The 18,494-nt window shown below is 42.1% G+C and overlaps 1 protein-coding gene across 1 annotated transcript in view; it reads left to right on the top strand.

Annotated features, from left to right (window-relative positions):
- Positions 1 to 4,543: 4,543 nt before the first annotated feature.
- The window catches only part of TMEM168 (transmembrane protein 168), a 38,235-nt gene continuing 24,284 nt past the window's right edge, over positions 4,544 to 18,494 (top strand). The window contains exons 1-2 of the mRNA XM_077834175.1: positions 4,544 to 4,624; positions 11,783 to 13,050. Coding sequence (XP_077690301.1) covers positions 11,914 to 13,050 — 1,137 coding nt within the window. The 5' untranslated portion in view covers positions 4,544 to 4,624; positions 11,783 to 11,913. The remainder of the gene's footprint in view (positions 4,625 to 11,782; positions 13,051 to 18,494) is intronic.

The following is an 18,494-nucleotide window of genomic DNA, read 5'->3' as shown; positions in this document are numbered from 1 at the left end:
CTCACTTCTTTCCTGTCTGCTACATGCCTCCCTTTGGTTTCTCCCTTCCAATCTCTTCCTCACAGTAGATCGGAACACATTGGGCTTTCCTCCACCACTCTGCCCCTTTTACAGAGCACAGCCTTGCAGCACCTAAAATAGGTGTTTCCTCTCAGCCATTATCAATCACAGAGGCACTTTCTGAGATGTTTTCTACTGCAGCTAATGGTGCAGAAGAGAGAGAATGGCAGTGAAGAAAGCAGAATGTAGACCCAGAAGATTGAAAATGCAGGATTCCAACACCATTTCAGGAAAAATGTAACGAGTCTTGTCTCAGTTAATACAAGGGACTCCACTTAAGAGTGTATTTTTCTGTGGAATTTTAGCAATTCTCAAGCTAAAAGGTGCATAGAAAATGTTTTGAGTGTACATCTCCTTTCTCATACCCACTTGGAAACAGGCTCCCATAACCCACTGAAAGGGAATAAACTGTAAGCACTGGATACATTGTTGGCGTTTTTTGAAGTTTAGAAGGCAAAATTATGAGAGCTGCTCATACTGCCTTGTCCAAGCATAATACATAGCTGAAGTACAAACCAACTTCTAGTGATGTCATTTAAGAATCCATATGAAAGGAAATGCTGTTCCCACCCTGCTAACCTGTAACTGGGTTTTCCTTCACTGATAAAGAGCAGCAAATGTTCTTTGGCTGCTTTTAGTGTTGCTCCCTGCAAAAAACTTTCCATACTTTTCTCCCTACTTGAAAGAGGGGCTTACACCTTTTAAAATAAATCTCCAGTTCCAACTTTAAACAGCCCTCCTGGGTGTTATCTGCATGAATCAGCAGAATAGCTCTTTATTATAGGGGCCTAGTAAACAACTCGTTTTAAGTTTTGGAGCTCAAATCACTCCAAAGTAAATAGTCTGGTCAATTTTACTCCTTTTCTTTTTTCTTTCTTCTGTTGAATCATAGAATATCAGGGTTGGAAGGGACCCCTGAAGGTCATCTAGTCCAACCCCCTGCTCGAAGCAGGACCAATTCCCAGTTAAATCATCCCAGCCAGGGCTTTGTCAAGCCTGACCTTAAAAACTTCTAAGGAAGGAGATTCCACCACCTCCCTAGGCAACGCATTCCAGTGTTTCACCACCCTCTTAGTGAAAAAGTTTTTCCTAATATCCAATCTAAACCTCCCCCATTGCAACTTGAGGCCATTACTCCTCGTTCTGTCATCTGCTACCATTGAGAACAGTCTAGAGCCATCCTCTTTGGAACCCCCTTTCAGGTAGTTGAAAGCAGCTATCAAATCCCCCCTCATTCTTCTCTTCTGCAGGCTAAACAATCCCAGCTCCCTCAGCCTCTCCTCATAAGTCATGTGTTCTAGACCCCTAATCATTTTTGTTGCCCTTCGCTGGACTCTCTCCAATTTATCCACATCCTTCTTGTAGTGTGGGGCCCAAAACTGGACACAGTACTCCAGATGAGGCCTCACCAATGTCGAATAGAGGGGGACGATCACGTCCCTCGATCTGCTCGCTATGCCCCTACGTATACATCCCAAAATGCCATTGGCCTTCTTGGCAACAAGGGCACACTGCTGACTCATATCCAGCTTCTCGTCCACTGTCACCCCTAGGTCCTTTTCCGCAGAACTGCTGCCTAGCCATTCGGTCCCTAGTCTGTAGCGGTGCATTGGATTCTTCCGTCCTAAGTGCAGGACCCTGCACTTATCCTTATTGAACCTCATCAGATTTCTTTTGGCCCAATCCTCCAATTTGTCTAGGTCCTTCTGTATCCTATCCCTCCCCTCCAGCGTATCTACCACTCCTCCCAGTTTAGTATCGTCCGCAAATTTGCTGAGAGTGCAATCCACACCATCCTCCAGATCATTTATGAAGATATTGAACAAAACCGGCCCCAGGACCGACCCCTGGGGCACTCCACTTGACACCGGCTGCCAACTAGACATGGAGCCATTGATCACTACCCATTGAGCCCGACAATCTAGCCAGCTTTCTACCCACCCTATAGTGCATTCATCCAGCCCATACTTCCTTAACTTGCTGACAAGAATACTGTGGGAGACCGTGTCAAAAGCTTTGCTAAAGTCAAGAAACAATACATCCACTGCTTTCCCTTCATCCACAGAACCAGTAATCTCATGATAAAAGGCGATTAGATTAGTCAGGCATGACCTTCCCTTGGTGAATCCATGCTGGCTGTTCCTGATCACTTTCCTCTCATGCAAGTACTTCAAGATTGATTCTTTGAGGACCTGCTCCATGATTTTTCCAGGGACTGAGGTGAGGCTGACTGGCCTGTAGTTCCCAGGATCCTCCTTCTTCCCTTTTTTAAAGATTGGCACTACATTAGCCTTTTTCCAGTCATCCGGGACTTCCCCGGTTCGCCACGAGTTTTCAAAGATAATGGCCAATGGCTCTGCAATCACAGCCGCCAATTCCTTCAGCACTCTCGGATGCAACTCGTCCGGCCCCATGGACTTGTGCACGTCCAGCTTTTCTAAATAGTCCCTAACCACCTCTATCTCCACAGAGGGCTGGCCATCTCTTCCCCATTTTGTGATGCCCAGCGTAGCAGTCTGGGAGCTGACCTTGTTAGTGAAATTGTTGATGTTTGTTTTACTTGTGAATGATAGTCTGCTAGTGTAACATACCAGAGGGAGAGGTTGCAAGAGACGGGTTCCTTGAAGAACTATTAATTTTTAAAGAGATTTCAGTCACTTGCGCAGTAACCAGTTTCTGTCTTCTCCAAAAATTTCAAGGGTATTCCTGGAGCTGAGCCAAAAATAGGGATAGGGAGTTCCTTTCTCTTGAGACTTCTCTCAGTAGAGAACTATCTTTTAACTACTCTGCCAGTTTTAACTAATAGTGGGAAAGGTTACCATAGTCTAGGCTTTCTGCTACACATTCCCACTGTTGAGTCACCTTTTTCAATACCAACTCAAACACCAGCTTTCTGTTCAAAGGCTGTAGTTATTGCCCACACTCTCCAAATATTAAAGGTCCATGCACTTTCTCTCCACTGCATAAATTCCTTACGGAATTGAGAAATCATGGTTATATAAGCTATACAGAACTTTTAAAACAATATTCCTTTGCTCAAAACTTGATATACTGTTTTGTAACTAGTGATATCCAGCCCAAATAAGCTTCAGACCAAACAACTTTTGCTACATTTTATTAATATACTTCAGATTTTATGTGCAGGAATACATTAAAAGCTTTCCTTATAGAGAATTTAAAGTATTGGGTGCTTATTGCTTGAATGTTTGTGTCAGCATAGGGCATTTCTAATTTGCATCTTGTACTTATTTTTTTTTTTCTCGATTTTAGAAAGCAAATTTATTTCTGTAATGCTCACAGACAGCAGACTGATTTAGACTAGAGCACATTTTCTCTATTTGAAGTTGTATCCAGGTTGTAGCATCACCCTGATGTTATGAAATTTTATAAAAACTCTTAAATTACAGCTATATTATACGAAAAGGCCCAGTTTTCTAACAACCCTTATCACTATTAAAAGAATTCATTTCCATGTTGAATACCCCCCTCTATTAGCTTGAAGACACTCAACCTCTCAATATGATCACCGATTGCGCAAACCTTGTTCTCTTGAATTCTACACTTGTACATTTATGTATGTATGCTTTGAATACACAAGTTGCATTGCATGGTGATGCTGAATGGGGCAGCTGCTTGCATAATATTAGCATGACAGTGATGTTTTAAACCTTGATGTTTTAAACCTAAATAAATACATCCATGAGCTAAAACAGTCCCTGCACCCTCAGAATCCCACTGCTGAGCCAAGACGGATAGGGGTAGTTACAGTATGCAGTATTGGTCCCAGGGTATGACAGAGACAAGGTGGGTGAGGTAATAGGTTTTACTGGACCAACCTCTGCAGGTGCGAGAGAAGCTTTCGAGCTACATCCATCTCTTCAGGTAGTATACTGTTATGCAGCTTTCCAATAAATGTCATTCTACTCTTTGAAGGAAGGGCAGCACTTGCCTCCAGGCGTCAGTGGGCAGAGTAAAGGGGGACTGGGCCCTGTGCTTAGCCGGACTGTAGCAAGCTCCCTGAAAGAGAAAGAGGTGGGAGATTTATACTGTATAGCAGTGAGTCGGGGCTGCAGGAGCAGTTTGACCTCGCGAACCCCCCAGGCCGGGAGGTGGCGGCACTGTGGCGGGAGGGGGGCACTGCTCGCGCCGTCAGCCCGCGTGCTGGGTCCCGGCTTGGCCCCGAGGCGCGAGGGAGATGGGATTTCTCGCTCCCTCACACTCCTGTGCCGCCCCCCTTCTAATCTTGTCCTAATGAGCGGGGGGTGAGGCGGCGGGGAGGCTGCTGCTCCAATCGGGGTGCCCGACTGCGGGGTACCCCACCAGGCCCCAGCCTCTCTCACCGCTGTTTCGGGGACGGGGCGCCCTCCCACGGAGAAACGGCCGGGGCCATCCTCCTCGCCTCTGGCCGCCCGCGCGCGCGCCTGCCAGTTGTTGCTCGTGCGCTAGCCCGTGCCGTACTGCGCTGTTTGAACCCTAGCTCTGCCCGTAGTCTGGGAGGTGCTAACATGGCGGCGGCGCTGCGGTTCTTGTGGGGTTGGAGAACTTCCCGAGGAGTCGGCGCAGGGTGAGTCCAGGCGAGGGGGAGCTAAGCCGCTCCGCGGGGCTCCCGTTGCGGGGCCGGGTGGTGCGGAGCCGGCGAGAGGGAGGCCGGGGTGCGTGTGGACAGGAGCGTGGGCGGGGCTAGGGAGAGGCCGGGGCGCGGGGTTACTGGGTCCCCCTGTGCAGAGCGGGGCTGGGTGGCACAGTAGCTACAACGCCAGCAGCCGTGGACGCCTTGCTGGGGGGCTCTCATCCATGGAGCTGAGCCTGGGCGAGCGACGGCGGGAAACTGGAGGGGAAGTTTGTTTCCAGGGTAGGCGAGGCCTGTGCCTGTCTGACGTGTTTTCCTTTCGGTTGTACGTTGCTTCTGTCACCGTGTTAACGCAGCGCGGGAGCGAGCCTCGGAGCACCACGTTCGCCTCAGCAGCAGCAGCCGCCGCCGCCACAGAGCTGCCTGCGCAGGGGTGTCCGTTCTCAGACGGCAGAAGGTGCTGGGGCACCTTAGCGCCAGACGATCCCTTTGGCTTGTCTGCCTCATGTGAAGCCCAAGCTAAAAAACCAACCCCGTTGACAACTGAGACACTTCACAATGACAAGCCGTTGTAAATCACTTAACCCTGGCTTCTAAGGTTCCTGTCTCCCTCCCTGAAGAGAGTAGGTCATTACGATGCAGATTCTCCTGGTGGCTATTCAGGGATATCAGGAAGGATATGCTCGCACCCTGTTGCTCTTCAATATACTGTATTGTTCAGACATCCTTGTAACAAGCCTTTGATTCATCCATGTTGTCTGACTAAAATCTAGTCAACACACAACACACCAGTTTAAAGGTGTGCTTTTAAATCCGTGCAAGATCCTGAGCAGACTCTTAATTTTATTTAAACCTAGATTATGTTGGTTTAACTTTCATTTATAAATCGATAGAAGAGTATTCGAACAGGAGTATTTACCAGATTAACTAAAGCTTTGTATAGTGTAGGTGTTATAGGTATGTTGTTAGCAGTGTTTAATTTTTGTTGAAAGGTGCCAAGGCTCAAGCAATTGTTTTACATCCATAACTGATGTAGCGAGCCCAGAGTGCCAGGGCTATGGACTGCCAAGCCTAGAAGGGCTGGGGCTAATCCCTGGCAAAAACTGAGCATTGGTCGTTAGTATGTATTCTAACTAACACATTTTAGAAGTCTGGTGTAGACAATGCATACTTGATTTAGCGTGTGCTAAACTGGTTGTGTTAAACCTAGTAAGAATCGTAGGTCAAACTTTCCAACAAGACACCTTAAAAGCCTCCCCTAGATAAGACCTAATTTGGTTTTGAAACCAATTTTAGTTAAACCTCTTCAACTTCTATATATAGACAAGGTCTAAGTCAGAAGTCCCCAAACTGTAAGGCGCGCTCCCCTAAGAGGGCCGGAAGAACATTTGCAGGTGGGTGCACCGGGGCCCAGGCCATCCCCCACAGGGGGTTGGGAGGGAGTGCCACTCAGGTCCACTCTGCTCCCAGCTCTGGCACCGCGCCCAGCCACAGCCCCAGACTACAGTCCAGCCATGGCTCTGCACCTGGCCCCGCCCTCAGCCTTGGCCCCTGGCCCTGGCTCCATTCCAGGTCCCACCCCCAGCTGCGACCAAGCCTCAGCCCCCTTACCCCCACTCCCCAGAGCTGCAGCCTCACTCTTGGCCCAGCTCGCAAAACCTGATGACTGTAACAGAAATGTTTTAATTAAAAAATGAATGCAAATATTCTGTTTTCTTTGGATTTAAATATGAACTGCCTGTGTTTCCAGCTCAGCCATTGCAATAGTTCACTGGTGATGAGAACTGGATACATTGAGAGCACTATGTAAATAATTAAGTTATATTGTTTAGCCTAGTTTCACAGTCGAAACAGAGTGAAATACAAAAAATAACCAACAGTATAAATATTAATGGGTAAATGAGATTTTTAAACTCTTCCAGTTTTAATAACCTGAAGTGTTAACACAGATAAGGAATATTAAAATACATAGTATATTTAACTTGACCATGTCCTTTTAATAATGAGAATGCTGCTCTTTTCCTTTCCCTTCCAGAGAAAGGTGAAAACCTCTGCTACTTTTAACCTACCTAATTAAATAAATGGCATTAATAACATTGGATAGAAAGAAAGTAACATCCATTTGTACTGGGGATCAGTGTTATGACTGGGCAGTACATTTTATTAATAATCTGATTGGAGGGGAGGCAATAGTGAGGGGGCTAAATCTGCTGTCTAACACCCTGATTTAGACACATTAATAGTTCTTTTGAATTCAGTGGGACTACAGTATACTCTTGATTATCCAAATAGCATGAGGGATATGGCTTTTATTCAGATAATTGGGAGTCTGGATAATTGAGAGGGCAGGAACAATTCGGCAGCAGAGGGCCTCCACCCACAACCAAGAGCTCATACTTCTTGCAATTCTGGCTGGGGGTTTCGGCTCTGCCCCACCAGGGCCCTTTGTACCTGCAGGGATCAGGAGTCACCAGCTCTGCAGCAGTGCAGGGAGGTCTCTGCAGCCTTCTTGCCATGGCCCCACTCTCTCACTCCCTTTACAGTGGGGCTGCAGTCAGCTCCCTGTGCTGCCACAGGGCCAGTGACCTCCCACCAGGACTCTGCTCTGCCCCATCAGGACCAGAGCCTTCCCTGTACCTTTTTCTTGCAGGGAGGGGGTGACCCCAGACCTGCAGCTGTGCAGAGAGACTTCTGCAGCTCTGTTCTCATGGCCCCGTTCACTCACTCCCATGACAGCAGGGATGTAGAGGACTCTCTGCACTGCTACAGGAGCCATTCAGCATTAGGGTAGCCTCCCCTAAGTCTCAGAGTAACAGCCGTGTTAGTCTGTATTCACAAAAAGAAAAGGAGTACTCGTGGCACCTTAGAGACTAACCAATTTATTTGAGCATGAGCTTTCGTGAGCTACAGCTCACTTCATCGGATGCATACCGTGGAAACTGCAGCAGACTTTATATATACACAGAGAATATGAAACAATACCTCCTCCCACCCCACTGTCCTGCTGGTAATAGCTTATCTAAAGTGATCATCAGGTCATGATGATCACTTTAGATAAGCTATTACCAGCAGGACAGTGGGGTGGGAGGAGGTATTGTTTCATATTCTCTGTGTATATATAAAGTCTGCTGCAGTTTCCACGGTATGCATCCGATGAAGTGAGCTGTAGCTCACGAAAGCTCATGCTCAAATAAATTGGTTAGTCTCTAAGGTGCCACGAGTACTCCTTTTCTTTTTCCCCTAAGTCTGGGACTTCTCTTCCTCCTTCTTCTTGCAGTCCTGGCTGGAGATCTCTGCTTTATTATCCAAAGTTGTTATCCAGAGCCCTTCCTTGTCCCCCAGTATGAGATGCATGCTGCAGAGGGCTTGTTTCTTGTGCTGCGGGACAAGGAATGGATTTGGATAATGTGGAGGTTTGGGTAATAGGTTTTCAGATAAATGGGAGTATGTTGTACTTGGCTCCATAAATGTCTTCAGGATCAGCCCCTTAATTGTGAGGCTAGTGAGGAACTCCAGAAGGACTTACCAAATAACATGGGAGATGAAATTCAGTGTAGTCAAATATAGGTAGTGCACATTGGCAGTGAACATTTAAACTGCTCCTACACATTGATGGGATTTGAACTAGTGATAACCTATCAGAGAAGAAAGATATAGGAGTTAAGGTAAAAAGCTCAGTGAGCTGCCCAACAAGTGAATAATAATAGGTTGTATTAAGAAAGAGATAGAAAATAGTCCAGACAATACTATAATATCATCTACATCACTGGTACTTCCTCACCTGGAATATGGTATCTTACTTTGGGTCACTTCATCTTAAAATACATAGCAGAAATTTAAAAAAAGGTCGAGGACCACCATACCAATAAATTAAGGGTAAAAATTTACAAGGATTTTGTAATTATCCCTAAATCAAGCACTACAAATCCAGGAAATTCAGAGTTAAGGTTACATTTAATAGAAATCCAGTCATGTTAAGCTATTGAAATAAATAGTTAAGATATCCAAACAACCTTAACTGTACCTTAGAGAGAACAGGTGGGTGAGATAATATCTTTTATTGGACCAACTTCTGTTGGTGAGAGAGACAAGTTTTTGAGCTACACAGAGCTGCTCTTCAAGTCTGGGGGTCCCTGTGTAGTTCAAAAGCTTCTCTCTCACCAACAGAAGTTGGTCCAGTAAAAGATGTTACCTTACCTACCCTGTCTTTCTAATATCCTGTGACCGACAAAGCTACAACACTGCATTAACTGTACTTTGTAAGGCATCGAGCAAAACCGTATGATAAAGCCATAGAAATGTAGGGCTAGAAGGAACCTTGAGAAGTCATCTGGCCATCCCTCCATGCTATGGTGAGACAATATTATTAAATAGGGCATTGTAGGGTTTGGTTAGCCCAGTTTAGATTAAACTGATTTAAAGACACATTCCCCCTATGTTCCATTCATGCCATTACTCTCATTATTGGGCATGCTGCTTTGATATTGCCAATGATTTAAAAATATGCAGCATTAACATTTTAAAAAATGATTGATCTTTTAAGGCCTAATTCATCATCAGTACACCAAAATAGCCAGAGTGCACTTGCTAGTTAAACTGTGTTTATAGTGGTTTTACATCGCAAAAACAGCCAAAGTATGCAGGTGAATCTGCCCTTCAATTTGCAGTTGACTTTAGGGTTATGTTACAGAGACTGGTGCTGCAGGAAAACCCAGTTCCTGAGTCCTGATATCTCTGCACTTTAAGGGCTCCCTCTTATGTTGCTGCCTTATTTCTTTCAGTAATGCTCCGTCATTGTTCAGGGGAGCCATTCAAGTCCTGATGCCCAAGCTACCATGCAGCTATGGAACCTTTAAAGAGTAGTGGCAATTGGGCCAGTCATATACCAGTGAGAACTCTTGGCACATGTCCAGTCTCTCCCCTATGACTAACTCATTACAAACTCTTGAATTGTTGCTAATTAGCTATAGAGGAAGGGTGCAGATTGGTTTAATTACTGCTGATGTCTCTGAAGTCCTACATGAGAGTTAACCTATCTGTTGAGCTGATCCTGCCTGTAACTTACATAGTCATAATAATTCAGTGCTTGAGTCCTGCCAGAACATTCTGGGACACTTCTCATGATGTTTTGGGTAGCAGTGCCAATACTTGTGTTCTGGAATTTCTTGAGTGCAGCACTCACCTACTATACTTAATTAGACATAAATTAATTAGCCATAATTTCTTCACATGCAGCCTATATTCAAGATTTCTGTGCGTTTTAACAGTATGGGAAGTTGGAAGAGTCTGTTCTATTAAGATCATTTGCAACAAAGGACTGACAGATGTTAGCTTTCTGAAAGGACCTAGTTTTTAATAGTAATCTCCTTTGCCATGATGCCTATAAAAACAAAACATGACCACTGTTAGGCATCTGTTACACTGAGACCACTGGCTGTCACACTGATCAGTATTGTGTTTTTGTGCTCCCTGGTCCGTCTGTATCCACCCATTGTCTCTTGTCTGATACTTATTTTACAGTGACTAACACAGTGGCACTCTGGTTCTTGACAGTACAATAAAAATAATTATAACTCACAAACTAATCAATTTACTTGTAAGTTCTCAGAAAATTCATTCTCACAGAGTAAGTGTGGTAAATTTAGAAAGAATACATATTTTCATACATAGCCTGGATTCAGCCTCAACAATTCAGCTTTAACTATGGAACCTCCATAATATCCTTTTAATACAAATAAATGCAGTAAAAATAAGACAGTTTTAAAATACAAAGAAATATATTTTTACTCAAAATATGATTAAATTAATAGATATTGAAACAAATAGCTGTATTTCAATAGTTATATTAAAATATAATTGATATTTACTGTAGGTAATAATATTACCTAAACTAGCTAGGATTCAAAATTTAAAATGTTACACCAATCCTCTTGTTTCAAGCAACAAGTAGATCGTCACTCGGGGTCAGGAAGAAATTTTCACTGTAGAATAGTAGTGGTCTCTGCTAAATATAGGATGTCCAGAGTACCTGGATCATTGATCAGTTTTGAGAATCAGTATATTCCAAAAATATTTACAAGTTTCTCCCTCACAAAATGTCTCATTAAAATATCATATTCCCATTCCCCAACAAGATTTGACCAATTAAATTGGACATGGGGTCAATAATGCAATGGTTTACAAAGTGGTGAAATAGTTAGCAGATTCTAAATATAGCAATCTTTATTCTGGGGAAATTTTTCATTTCATAGTGGCAGATAAGTAGAACTTTGATTTTTGTGAACTCAGTCAGTTTGAAAGACATTTGATTGTTATTGGTCTTTTCTCAGGGAATTTAGGGGTTAAAAGGATGGTTTTGTGATTAAGGCCCTGGGCTTGGGCTCATGCTTGTGCTCAGGAGGTCTGGAGTATGTTCCTGGCTGCGACATTGAGGAAGTCAGTTAATTTCACTGTGCCTCAATTCTCCATCTGTGAAATGGGGATAATGATACTTCCCTGTCTCACAGTGTGTTGTGGGGATAAACTTACTAATGTTTGTGAAGTGTCCAGATACTTCAGTAATCAAGAAAACCTATTAAGTACCTGTATAAATAAATTATTGAAAAGGTTACTAAAAATATTTAATAAAAAAGTAGGAATTTAGTTTTGTTACCTGAAATAATGTGGAGTGATCATATTGGAAACAACAGATCTGGGTTATGGATTTAGCAAGTTTAATAAAATTTTATTTTTAATATTTTACTGGAATAAGAAGATTAAGAAGCTGTCCATTAACAGATGTTAGAATTTAACAGAAATATCACAGGAATATTCTGAAATGTGTTGGTGACTCATGGAAAGATTGTATTGTCAGTTAGGGTTTGATTAGCTAACATTATATTCCTCATTAATTTATTCAAATTACAGAGTAGTTTTTATGAGATGAGACTGATGAGAATTTCAGTTCATATTGGTTTTGAATAACTTTCAATGATCCACTAATTATAGAACATATACTTAAAAAAACCTTACACATTGTATATAGTTGATATTTATTGTATGTTTTTAATTTAGATTGTAAACTCTTTGGGACCAGGAGAGTATCTAATATGTTAGTAAATAAGTTTAAAGTTTGTAATTTAGCACTGACATTTCTATTCATTTTTCTTTCAGGACTTCTATAATCCAGGAATGTTACTGATGAAATGACATTGCAGGAGGTTATTGCTGCACTGCATTTCTTGGATGAAAGCCAAACAGTTACTTTCTGTAGAGTGGGTAAAATCCCCTAATTGCATATTTACATGTGTAGATCACTGCGTTACTGTGTTAGTCACTGTCTCTATGCAGCAATGACAAGGCTGGAAGAAGCAAATAGAGAAGTGAACATGCATTCATCGGTCCGATACCTTGGCTATTTAGCCAGGATCAGCATATTGGTTGCTATATGTCTGGGCCTTTATGTCAGGTGGGAGAAGACTGCAGATGCACTAATACTGGTAATATTTATCCTGGGACTTTTTGTTCTTGGAATTGCCAGCATACTTTATTATTATTTTTCAATGGAAGCAGCAAGTTTGAGTCTCTCCAATCTTTGGTTTGGATTCTTGCTTGGCCTCCTCTGTTTTCTTGATAATTCCTCTTTTAAAAATGACGTGAAAGAAGAAACAACCAAATACTTGCTCCTTGCCTCCATAGTTATAAGGATATTGTGTGCTTTGGTGGAGAGGATTTGCGGATGTGTCCATCATCGACCAACTCTGCTGACAACAGTTGAATTTCTGGAGCTGGTTGGATTTGCAATTGCCAGCACAACTATGCTGGTTGAAAAATCCATGAGTATCATCTTGTTGCTTGTGGCTTTGGCCATGCTGATTATTGATTTGCGGATGAAGTCTTTCTTGGCAATTCCAAATTTGGCAATTTTTGGAGCTCTGGCATCTTTATTGTTTTTTCCTTCCCTGAACATTCCCACAAACCCATTTGCCTTGGGCTGTTTCTTTAGTTGCCTGATTTCAGACCCTCTTCTTGATGTCTATTTCAGCGGACTTTCAGTTACTGAACGATGGAAGCCCTACTTGTACCGTGGTAGAATTTGCAGAAGGCTTTCAGTCATCTCTATTGGAGTAATTGAACTTATCTTTTTCATTCTAGCAGCATTTAAATTAGGTGACTTGGGTCTCTGGTATTTTGTTATACCTGGTTTTTCCATTTTTGGAATTTTCTGGATGATCTGCCACATTATTTTTCTTATAACTCTTTGGGGATTTCATACAAAATTAAATGACTGCCACAAAGTCTATTATACCCACAGGACAGAGAATAATAGCCTTGACCGAGTCATGGCTTCTAAAGGAATGCGTCATTTTTGTTTAATTTCAGAGCAGCTAGTATTTTTCAGTCTCCTTGCAACTGCAGTTTTGGGTGCAGTAACTTGGCAGGTAAATTTATAATATATTTATCTCTTTACCTCCTCTGATATTATAAAGAACTGTTTTCTAACACTTATGATATCTAATACTTAGGACCCTGCTAAATTAACGGCCGTGAAAATCCACCATGGACCGTGAAATCAGACCTCCCCTGTGAAATGTGGCTATTGGAGGGAAGGGGCAGGGCTGGGGGTACCCCAGCTGTGGGCTCCTCCCATTCACTGGGCTCCAGCTGCTAATCAGCTGGGATGGGATGGGACAGAACTTCCTCTTCCCCTGAGAACGGGCATGCGCGGGAGATGAGACCCTCTTCTGGGTTCCTCCCCCAGCTGCTGGAAGCTCTGTGGCTGCTCTGCCTTCAAAGCTGGGCTCTGAAGGCAGCAGCCACGGAGCTTCCTGCAGTCGTAGGATTTCCGGAGGGCTGGGCTCTGAAGGTAGCAGCCACGGAGTTTCCTGCAGTCGTAGGAGGTTCCGGAGGTGGGTCTGATCTCTGTGCTGCTGGGAGCACCCCAGCCAGGGCCTGCTAGCTGCTAATCCAGGCTGGGCTGGAGAGGGTCAGGACATCCTCTTCCCCTGCAGGGCTGCTTGAGGCGGGGACGGGGTGGTAAATCAGCCAGCAATTAAGGCAGCACAGCTGCGGAGTTTCCTGCCTCTGAGAGAGATACCAGGAGTTGGGTCTGATCTCCCCGCAGGGGCCATGCAGGGGAAGAGGAAGTCTTGTTCCTTTCCAGCCCGGCCTAACACACATGTTCCTAACAGCTAGGAACATGTAAACATCTGAAAACTTGAAATTGACCAATTAAAAAACCTTTTGGCTGTGAAATTGATCAAAATGGACTGTGAATTTGGTAGGGCCCTACTAATACTGTACTAGGGCCAAGACAATTGAGCAATTCAAATTTTAAAGTGAAACTGCTGGCTTCAAATGCAAATTCTTTTACTCTGGCACTTTTTTCTGTCTGACTATGGCTTAGTGAGGCCACTGAATCTAACCTAATCTGGTATGATTACACTGACAGGAGGTACTAATTAAAGGCTGGAAGAAATATTAAAATAATTTAAAATCTGAATTTGTTTAATTTACAAAGCCACTGTCTTTATTGCCAGAATTTTCACAGCAGACAACATGCACATTTCTATAGCCATATAATACGAATTGAAATATGTTGGTGCATTGGTCTGGGGACATCTTTTATATGGGGTAGTTTTAATGAAACCAATAAAAGATAACATTTATGTATAAATTTTTCAAGAATTTAACCATATGACTCTTATTAATCTCAATCGAGGACAAACTTCTTAATCCTTACAAACTACTTTGCAAATGTATCCCTTGCATCTTCCCCATGTGCAGATATACTTGAAGATAACCTATATCTTCTAATTATTTCCTTAAAGTACCCACAAACTTTTCAGTTTCGTTTTTTTCTTCCCATTTGACTTTCCTGAATGGAGGAACATGCCTTTTTCCTTAGCAGGCTGAGCCAGTGTACATTTGTCTGAAATATTTAGTCAGGTCCCAAACTGAAGCATGCTGAGTGTTACTGGTACCACAGCAATTTGGGAGCTGGTTTAAGGTAGATATTTTTAAAAGTGGTCTTAAAATGGCTGCTGTTTTTTATATGTCTTCAGCCCCACCCCAAAAGAGCTTATGACTAGCAAGTCACATATGCAGAAATGCCCCTGCAATGCTTTCAAAATCACTTTGCCATCTATTCAGAAGGACCTTGTGATCCTAGATCTTGCTGCTGATCTTGCTGCTGACTCATATGAAATGCTTGATGAAGAGGGAAGCAGAATTTTTTTTTAATCAAAGAATCAGTTTTCCTCTGCATCAAGCACATTTGTGGTTTGCAGAGGGAAGCTGGCTAGAATCCTGGTTAGTTTTCCTCTGCAGCACTTCCTTCCATAAATCATCAGTATATAACTACAGGTGGAGACTTTGAAGAGAAAAAAGGCGTAGGGGAGCGATTGGGAAGGGATTTAAAAGAGAATGGGAAAAGTGTCAATTTAAAAAGACAACTAAAGAAGAAAAGAGGAGAAAGAAATGCAGTGACAAAGATGAGATGGTGTTTAGGAAGAGATAAATAACACCGGCCGCACAGACATTGGTGACCAATGTAACTTTTTCATTGAGGATTATGCAAGGCACCAAAGTTTAGAGGTGGCCAGTCCAGAGTTTGAATTTTTATAGACTAGTATATGATAAAACAAGTTTTTCTTCACTGCTGAATAATTTTCTGTTCCCACTTAGCCATCTGTGTATTTCGTGGAGTGCTAAGACAACATTTGTCCTTTCTTAAAATCTTAGCGCTACATGGTAAATGTAATGCTACTTTAAAGTATCTTGTTTTCTTAATTTCAGTGTTATAAACAGTTTCTGTGCTCAAAATTAATCTGAGATAGCTATCTATGTTGTATTTATTCTTGAAAATAATTACAACAGTTCTGCAGTTGCACATTTTCAGATACCTGTAATTCTTAAGAGTCATGCTTTACACTTTTATCCTGATAATATTTTGTGCTTGTGAAAGTTCATGAGAACCAAACAGGCCTATTTTTCTTAAGATCGTTGTATTTATTTTTAGTGAAGTTAGTAGAAATTGAAGGGTATTTATTTCAGTATGGCTCAGTTGATCAGATGCACATCACTTGTAGCTGGTAGAAGAAATGTGTACTTGTCTATTCAGTTGGGGAAGGAAGGAATAACTGCAGTATCAAAGGGAAAGATATTGAATCAAGTAGTAATGTTCTCTTTTAGAAAATCCAGTTAATTGATTCTAGCCATGAATCAGAGCAAGGAGAAATAACCAGTCATTTATTTATGATAAAGTAGCCAGTAAATTAGTCTGATTATAAATGCATGTATCACCTACTAGAAATATTTCTACCTTTGTAGTGTGAATGTTTCTTGATAGATCAGCATGAGCTGTTCCCAAGAGGTCAAATACGTGCTTCTGTTTGCTAATTTGTGTTACAGCAAGATACGATAAAATATCACTTTATTGCAGTAGTTCCCAGTGATTTCTGTAGTTTTTGAGGTTGTACACATTTTCAAAGTAATAAAAAACTGCAAAAGTACACCTGTATAAACACTCCATTTACACCTGATCCAGCAATTCAGAACTCTTTGCTGGAATATTGTGTTGCCCTTTTTTTTTTTAAAAAAAAAATAGCTTTGTGTTTAATATAGTTTAGGTAAGCTCAGTGGCAATATAGCAAGTGAGGTGCTACAGCAGATAGGTACCTTCTTTCTAACCGGTTGTGTGTTTAGCCTTTAGCCTTTCAAACAGGTTTTGGGCCTTTATGGTATTTAAAGCTGACATTCAAGTACCATTGTACACACGTTAGTTCAGCGTAAAAGTAGTCACTGGTGAATATTTAATCAGTGAAATGTGTCCTACTTATAAATTATAGTTTGATGTTAAGAAGTCAAAATATTTGAGAGGCTCTTTAAAAGGTTTAAAATAAAAGAACAAACTTCCACTTACATTTTTAAAGAAATCCTTGCATAGATAAAGGCCAGTACTGTCAATATGCATTCTCTTTTTTAGTTACATTTTAATTTTCTGCGTATGTTCTTCTTCCTTCCTTGGAATTCTCAACTCCTCACTGTCAATGACTCTTAAAATATATTTAAATTATTATTTTAAGACTAAAATAATTTCGATAACTTAATATGATGAATGAAATTGCATTTAATATTGTTGGCCAGTTAGAATAATTTGGCATCAATTTTATCTGTTTCAGTATAAAAAAGTGGCAACTTTGTTTGAAATTTGGTAAATATAAGCTAGAAAATGCTGCATTTCAGTATAGAACTCCCATATAAAAATGTACGGAAAGTTTGTTTAATAATTTAGCATTTGATACAGATATGTCTCAATGTTTGCCTTTTGGGCTGCTACATAATGAATAGTACAGATTAAAAATTCAAATCTTGGAAACATACTGAGTTGTCAAAATAATCTGTTATCGATAATTAACTCTAGCATATCCGAGATCTAGCACTATTGCATGTGGTTGTTAAAATTTGAAAGGGAAGCCATTTTTCTCGGTGATTGAAGAGCTTATCCTGTAATAAGCATATTACGTATGCATTTCTAATGTCTACACATCAAAGAAAATCTCACAGCTGGCCTATGCCAACCAACTCTGGCTCGCAGGGCTTGGGCTACAGGGCTGTTTCATTGCTGTGTAGACTTGCGGGCTTGGGCTGGAACCCAAGCTCTCGGATCCTCCCACTTCACAGGAAACCCCAATATGCTGTTTATAGTTGGCCCCATTTTGGAGGTGAACTACTAAATGATGAACAGGCTGCAGCTTTCAGATAGGGCATGTTGCAGTAGTTTAAACTATAGCAAAGACTCCTTCTCAAAGGAATTCCCAGCTAGTTTAAGAAAAAAGGTTTCAGAGTAACAGCCGTGTTAGTCTGTATTCGCAAAAAGAAAAGGAGTACTTGTGGCACCTTAGAGACTAACCAATTTATTTGAGCATGAGCTTTCGTGAGCTACAGCTCACTTCATCAGATGCATACCGTGGAAACTGCAGCAGACTTTATATATACACAGAGAATATGAAACAATACCTCCTCCCACCCCACTGTCCTGCTGGTAATAGCTTATCTAAAGTAATCTTCAGGTTAGGCCATTTCCAACACAAATCCAGGTTTTCTCACCCTCCACTCCCCCACACAAATTCACTCTCCTGCTGGTGATAGCCCATCCAAAGTGACAACTCTTTACACAATGTGCATGATAATGAAGTTAGGCCATTTCCTGCACAAATCCAGGTTCTCTCACTCCCTCACCCCCCTCCAAAACCCACCCCCATACACACACAAACTCACTCTCCTGCTGGTAATAGCTCATCCAAACTGACCACTCTCCAAGTTTAAATCCAAGTTAAACCAGAACATCTGGGGGGGGAGGTAGGAAAAAACAAGAGGAAATAGGCTACCTTGCATAATGACTTAGCCACTCCCAGTCTCTATTTAAGCCTAAATTAATAGTATCCAATTTGCAAATGAATTCCAATTCAGCAGTTTCTCGCTGGAGTCTGGATTTGAAGTTTTTTTGTTTTAAGATAGCGACCTTCATGTCTGTGATTGCGTGACCAGAGAGATTGAAGTGTTCTCCGACTGGTTTATGAATGTTATAATTCTTGACATCTGATTTGTGTCCATTTATTCTTTTACGTAGAGACTGTCCAGTTTGACCAATGTACATGGCAGAGGGGCATTGCTGGCACATGATGGCATAAATCACATTGGTGGATGTGCAGGTGAACGAGCCTCTGATAGTGTGGCTGATGTTATTAGGCCCTGTGATGGTGTCCCCTGAATAGATATGTGGGCACAATTGGCAACGGGCTTTGTTGCAAGGATAAGTTCCTGGGTTAGTGGTTCTGTTGTGTGGTATGTGGTTGTTGGTGAGTATTTGCTTCAGGTTGCG

Source organism: Eretmochelys imbricata, chromosome 1 (genome assembly GCF_965152235.1).
Source record: "Eretmochelys imbricata isolate rEreImb1 chromosome 1, rEreImb1.hap1, whole genome shotgun sequence".
Taxonomy (NCBI): Eukaryota; Metazoa; Chordata; order Testudines; family Cheloniidae; genus Eretmochelys; species Eretmochelys imbricata.
The sequence above is the reverse complement of the archived record's forward strand: the minus strand, read 5'-3'. Positions and strand labels throughout refer to the sequence as shown.